Source organism: Andrena cerasifolii, chromosome 2 (genome assembly GCF_050908995.1).
Source record: "Andrena cerasifolii isolate SP2316 chromosome 2, iyAndCera1_principal, whole genome shotgun sequence".
NCBI lineage: Eukaryota > Metazoa > Arthropoda > Insecta > Hymenoptera > Andrenidae > Andrena > Andrena cerasifolii.
Window position 1 is genome coordinate 23803714 of NC_135119.1, and position 6721 is coordinate 23810434.

Here is a 6721-nt window from a genome sequence, read left to right on the forward strand (position 1 = left end):
GTTTTTCTTTATTAGTCGCGCACAGGCCTCGTTGGTCCCTTCTGCTTGATTATCGTCTTCCTCCAGCTATTTCTCAACGTATCGATGAAGTAAACAAGTCTGCGCTTACGGGCGAACAATGGGTGTCTCTTTTTATTCCTAGCGGAAAGTGACTGTTTTGTATTATTGGGTTTAATAGTGACTTCCTGCTCGCTGTATGCAGAAATCAAATAGGTTGAATAAGTGTGGTTGGACGATTCGTAGGTAGTATCTGTTTTTGATTTCAGGAGGCTTTTTATGAAATTCGGGGGAATGCGTAGTTTTGAGTTTTGTTGGGGAATAAATGAGGAGATAGCTTCGTTACCGACTGAGTTCCTGGGGTGGCTTGAATTTGAATGTTTAAATTTGAGGAGTTGAAATGGTAAACGATGTAAATGGTAATGAGATGTAGAAAGATTCTTTTATTGGGAAAGGATGTAGATTCTGTGCGGAATGCGGTGGTAAGCGCTATAAGTGCTGGAACAATTTGTTTTAGTGTCGAAAACTGTCGCGAGATAGAGGTGAGATCATAGGTACTGTGGACGTGCGCATTGTATCTGCGCATGAAACTGATTTATGCCACGAAATTTGATTTGGAATATTTCATTCCGTCTTTTGTTAGAAAATTTGCTTGCTCGGACAAGTACGGTGATATTATCGACCGAACCGAAGAATTGCAAGTCATTTTGTCGCTGCATGACGTCCCTACTGAGTCGATAATCATTTTTGATTCTTAAGAGATAAGTTGATTTCGCATTTTGCAAGATTGTACTTGGAAGCTTTCAAATGAATTCCCCATTTTGTTAAAGAATCGAAATTGACTTATTTATTTGAATATTGCGATAGTATCAGCTGACTGCGTTAATAAAGAGTAAAATAATTTTGCCATTGTAACTTACCTACCGTACTGTGTGGTTCTGTCTACTTATGTGGCAGATAAGGCATTGATTTATTACGCAGGCGAGTAGAACAGCTCTTTTGCAGCGTGATAAACGGTACGATTTTAATGGATCAGTGCAACTCATCAGGGGAGGTCAAAGGTATACTCGTAGCTCGTAGCTATCACTACCTTATCGCAGTGAAATAATATGAGCTTTTTTTAAATGTGCACGCATATATATTGCCACTCATGGCGCTAATTTATGCTATCTTTAAACTCGACACGTGTATCGGCGAATCGCCTGAGGGACAAGGAATGTCGAACATATATAATTATTTGAAATGATAATTAAGAAAGTATACGGTATGGCAAACATTAGATGAGCTCTATTTTTGTCAAGTAAGAAACTGAAGAATAATAAGTCATATTGTTCGTTGTTTTTGTACTTAGGCATGAGTGATATAGTATAAATTTATCACACAATTAACGTAGCTTAAATCAAGAATTATAGAATATAAAATGAGATTATAATTTGAAAATAATTTACCGATCGTCGGTAAAGAAGACTAACTATCGTTATCGATCGGGGCAGCTGAGTTTTTAAAATTTGAATTCAGATCAGAGTTATTTTATGTGATTTAGATTTCTGTATTTTGAATTGTAAACTGGCACGAGGTTTTATTATAGTTTACTGATAATGCAACGTATACGTCAATTTTTAGATGTGATAAATGATTTCCTTACTTGTTAAGTGAAAAGTAGGGATGGATTTCTCGAAATGTTGAAACCTCGAAGCCCAAGAAAATTTCCAGTTTCGAGAATTCGGAATTTTGCACTATTTCGTGATTTGAAACTCAAGCAAGATATTCCACTTACAAAACAGAATCAGCACTTTATGTTTCGAGAGTTTCGAAAATTTCCAGTTCCAAAAATTTCCAGTTCCGAAAGTTTCGAGAGTTTCGTAGCCTTGCAAACTTTCGAATTATTGTTCGAGGAAAAAAGCTTTTTTTTTAGTTTTTCGAAATTTTTCCGAAAACCATTTGCCGCATGAGAAAAAGTAATACAATATAAAAGATGCTCCTTGTCCGGATCTACAACTTTTGTTAGCCATATTTTTTTATTTAATCAATAACTTGGAGGATATTATATTAAATCGACTTCGGGAGTTGTTAAATAATTATTTAAATGTTTAAGGGCCCAGTGGCACCCTTTCCCGTTATCCGATCGAGCTCAAACTTTACACGGATTTTTCTTTAATTATTTGGAACTATTCTGGAGGGTGCCCCGAAGAAAATCTTGAAAAAAAAATTTTACCAAGAGTAAATAAGAGCCACCCTAGTATTGAAATTTCGTCCGCTGCCATCTGTTAACAACTAAGTCCAGTACAGTCGCGATTCGCAGCCACCTACCATTAAATAAGTGAATGAAATAAACCACAGAAGAACGTACACTAAAATTATAACTTCAGAATTTGAAATTACACTTGGTTAATAATAAAATTCCTGCAGTGATAATTATATTATTAAACAGAAGTATGACAATGTCGCCAACGACATTTAGCTCGCTAATACCAAATACGTAAAAGGACTCGCAGGCTCGAGACGGTATTTTGCTCCAGTAGCGTCATTCAGCGTTAATGTCAAATTAAGAAACATAGAAACCAGCACAGTTATTTATCATTAATTCAACAATCATTTTATCTCTGTACCCGGTTACGCAATTTTCTTTACACCATCCCTTATTCCTGTATATAAAAATTTCATTTCAAACTATTGCTCCGCACAGTACCGTTCTCCAACCATCACTGCACCGTTCCTCTGCAATTCCTACGATTGAAAAGCTATAATGTCAGAACCCGGATTGTCATTCGACGAAGAGACACTTTCGCCAGACATCTTCAACGACATAGAGAATGCTACCAGTAACCCCGAGAATTCCGACGATTGTAAGCCATTCTGTGTTTAACCTTGCCAGATTGATATTCACGAAAATTACAGCTGCACGTATATTACCTATATAACATGTTTTACTTTTCCCTTCAAATTTTTTTTATCCAATCGTATTTGACTTCACGAAGCAAGCTCAATGTCCATTGATGTTAACGAACCAGAACCTGCGGACGACATACCTGAATGGAAAGGCGTGAGCATGGATGAGGTTCATAAAGGTTTCGGCGCGTTTGATCGTCGAGAGCTACCTCCTATTTGCCCATCCGCGTCTCACATAGTATTAGTATCGGTAGGTACTCGATCAACCAGAAGTATCCGATTAGCACGTTCAGATTTTAATTGGAGAATTTTCTGGACAGTTACCGTTACCAGCGCATGGAACGCCGAAGCCTTATCCTACGCACCAAGTGGATAAATGGTGCCAGGGTTACGTAAGAATGCCGCATTCGAAGCACAGCTTATACCCGATGGACCAGGTACGTAGCGACGTTTAGGATTAATATTCTCTGTGCTTCATGAATGACGCAATTATTGAACTTGTGTTTCCTCGTAGAATGGGACTCGTCGTTGCAGAAACAGATGGGAAGTAATACAAGAATCTCTGCTTCAAAATTTCGTTTCCACGCAGCAGCTAGAAAGCGCGATACTTTCGTATAATCACATATACGCACAGCGCTGGGACTTTGCTGCGCTACACCATTTCTTCTGCGAGGTAGTCGCAATTCCGATGTGTCTTATTTGAAACGTACGTGTCGAAACACTCTGATTGTGCGATAATTTTAAACTCAAGGTAGTTGACGAAGAAGAGAGAACTATTTTCTTCGAGACGTTGATGCCGAAAATGGTTCAACTCGCTTTGCAACTCCCTGTTCTGGTGACCGGACCGGTGCCTCTTTTGAAACGCCACACTAACGGAACGATCAGTCTTAGCCAGTTGCAAATAGCCTCTCTGTTAGCTAACGCGTTCTTTTGTACATTTCCCAGACGCAACTCGACTAATCCACAATCTGAATATGGAATGTACCCGTACATCAATTTCAACAGGTATTTTGCCACGCGATTAAAGTTCTTCGGCTTAATTAAAGTACACAGTGTCAGAAAGAGTAATCGTAGATACTCTAAGTAATTACGATCTCATACTTTAATGTGTACACTCGTATAGGTTGTTTTCAGCATATAAAGAGGAAAAGTGGAACAGGTGCGAGTCAGTAATGGAGAAGATGAAGTGTATATTTCATTACTTCAGGAGGGTAACGTCTAGAGGTGGGTACGTTAAGATATTAAGTTCGATCAGCTGAATTCTATTTAATTTAAACTGTATTACAATCTTTCCATAGAGCAGCCCCCGAAGGTGTGATAACAATTCAACGACGTTACATTCCGAAATCAGATTGCCCGAAATGGGACGAGCAGGTACAAAAGCTGCCACCGTTGCACATCACGTGTAAAGGGACCATAGAAACAGAAGGAGCCGGACTGTTACAAGTGGACTTTGCCAACAAGTAATCCCTGAACGCAGTGTTACAAAAGATCTAGCTGTATCGCCCTTCTAAATATTCGAAATGCTTTCAGATACATAGGTGGCGGTGTTCTCGGTTTAGGCTGCGTACAAGAAGAGATAAGATTTGTGATTTGCCCTGAATTGATGGTGACGATGCTTGTCACAGAAGAACTGGACGACACAGAAGCGTTAATTGTCAGTGGTATAGAGCGATACAGTGCGTACAAAGGTTACAGTAATACTTTCAAATGGGTGGGAGACTTTATCGATGAGACACCCAGGGACAACAGTGGAAGGCGACTAACATCTATCGTCGCCATCGATGCACTTTATTTCAAGCAGTCACAGGCACAATTCAGTATAAGCAACATAACGAGAGAACTTAACAAGGTCCACGCTATTAAATACCATCGAAATAATTGGTTCGCTGAGCACGCAGAGTATGATAATCTTATTTTACGCAGGCCTACGTCGGATTCATTGGTTGCGAAAGCAATAAGAACAATCTCCCAGCTATTGCAACTGGAAACTGGGGGTGTGGAGCTTTCCGTGGAAACCCAAAATTAAAAGTACTATTGCAGCTGATGGCTGCGGCTGTAGCAGGTCGATCCGTGGTTTATTTCACTTTTGGAGACACAAGCCTGCGGGACAATGTCGCTGAGATGTACTCGCACTTTGTGAAGCACGAGACAAACATAGGTATTAAAATGAGAATCATTTCTGACAGACTAGAACTGATTATTGCTTTCCTTTTAGCACATATTTTCTCCTTGTTACTACAATATCAAGAGTTTGCGGCCGAGGACTCGGATTTTTACCGTTTCTTGTGTAACCGCAGCAAGATGAAACCACTGTCGCAGTATTTGAAAGCGCACTTTCAGACGAAGATCCCAACGACAAAGGAAGTTGTGTTTCGGAGGAGTAAAAGCGTTAGTATCGATGACAAACGATCTTTCCGCTCGGACGTTAAGCATCATGATGCGGAAGAGGAGAGGATACAAGGGTGGTTAGCTAATTATAACGAAGGAGTGAGCGAGAAGAGGACAGAGGTCGCAATGGAGGAGAGTATAGAAGTGCAAGCTGTTACGGGGAAGGAGCAAAGTCAAAGGGAAGATAGCGCACAGAAGAAAGAAGAAGACGTTCAAGATAAGGACAGCGCGCAGAAAAAGAGGAAGCCGTCGCTGTGGAAGATTTTAGAAGACATAGCGCAGACTAAAGCTGTTCACGAGAATCGATTATCTGGCCTTGAATTGTTGGACACGAAGCAAGAGCTTATTTCTCATCAAACCAGCAACGACTGTAATACATTAACGAAAGAAGAGGAAGAACATCGATCGGTACTGATATCCCCGGAACTGCGTACTGCGTCTGAACCGGTTCAAATCTCGATTGAAAATTCCGCAGTGCCCCCGAAACGCGAGTCGCCGGTGAAGAAAACGGGACAGAGAAAGATCTCAGACTTCTTTCAGCGAACATCTTGAAAGCTTTAGGATATTTAGAACTCTCTTTGATCAGATACGCTTCAACAGAAGACTCTCCAATCACGCGTAATTTGTACATAGCAGAACACTAGCGGATGAAGAAGTAATTGTAAATAATTTTGCAAACATCCTCTTCTCTTTAATTGGAGCCACACCAGCGATCGGATATAACTGCAAATGTAAATGTATAAGATAATAAAATACATTCAACGTCCTTTTGAACGTGTTGTGTAATCATTAATAACTTTAAAATCAAAGCGAATTATTTCTGTTTTATTACTACAACTTTATTTCAGATAATACCATTACATCCTTTGAGTACTATAGCGCGCCTCGGCAGTCCATGGTGAACAATTACTAAACGTGAAATAGATATTGAAGTCAAAGGGAAGATTGAAATAAATCAAACAATATCCCAAGTATACCCTAAGTGAGCTGCCGCGGACGGCAGTACCTGGGTCTTTCCTGACCCAAGCATAAAGCCCCTGAATACAATAATGAATAGCGATAAAGTAAACTTCAGTTATCCCCAGTTAAAGTGAACTTTTACGGGGCCGAGTTCCAAAATTGATGTACTTCTAAATTTTATAATAATAAATATCTATGCATAGGGCCCCGCAAAATTTACGATGAGATTTTTGTCGACCGCGGGGCCATTAAAGCGCGGTGGCGGGTTCCGGGGAACGCGCTGAACCACCTCGCGCCGGCTCTGCATAGTGGGGCCAATACTACAGGCCCAGGCACCGACTTGCACCGACCGCGGTGCAATCAGTCTTAATAATATTGCAATTTGAAATGTTCCTGGAGCCGGACGCGAAGGATATTTGAAATAGGAATGGATCTAGGATTATTAGTGGTCACGTGACGGTTATCGACGTATCGCGGCCGGCCG

At 40.3% G+C, this 6721-nt stretch overlaps 1 protein-coding gene across 3 annotated transcripts; it reads left to right on the forward strand.

Moving 5' to 3' along the window:
* Nucleotides 1-2271: 2271 nt before the first annotated feature.
* LOC143378658 (poly(ADP-ribose) glycohydrolase) lies at nt 2272-6043 on the forward strand. Of its 3 annotated transcripts, XM_076830539.1 has the most exons (11): nt 2272-2502; nt 2684-2843; nt 2976-3136; nt 3207-3323; nt 3401-3559; nt 3638-3891; nt 4010-4110; nt 4190-4349; nt 4420-4738; nt 4813-5047; nt 5105-6043. In XM_076830539.1, exons 2-11 carry the CDS (start codon nt 2744-2746, stop codon nt 5827-5829), a joined length of 2331 nt encoding a protein of 776 aa, XP_076686654.1. In that variant the 5' UTR covers nt 2272-2502; nt 2684-2743; the 3' UTR covers nt 5830-6043. The 3 variants fall into 3 exon arrangements, with proteins under 3 accessions (XP_076686654.1, XP_076686655.1, XP_076686656.1); XM_076830540.1 differs by having other exon boundaries at nt 2273-2843; nt 2980-3136; XM_076830541.1 differs by having other exon boundaries at nt 2273-2843; nt 3009-3136.
* The last annotated feature ends 678 nt before the right edge of the window (nt 6044-6721 follow it).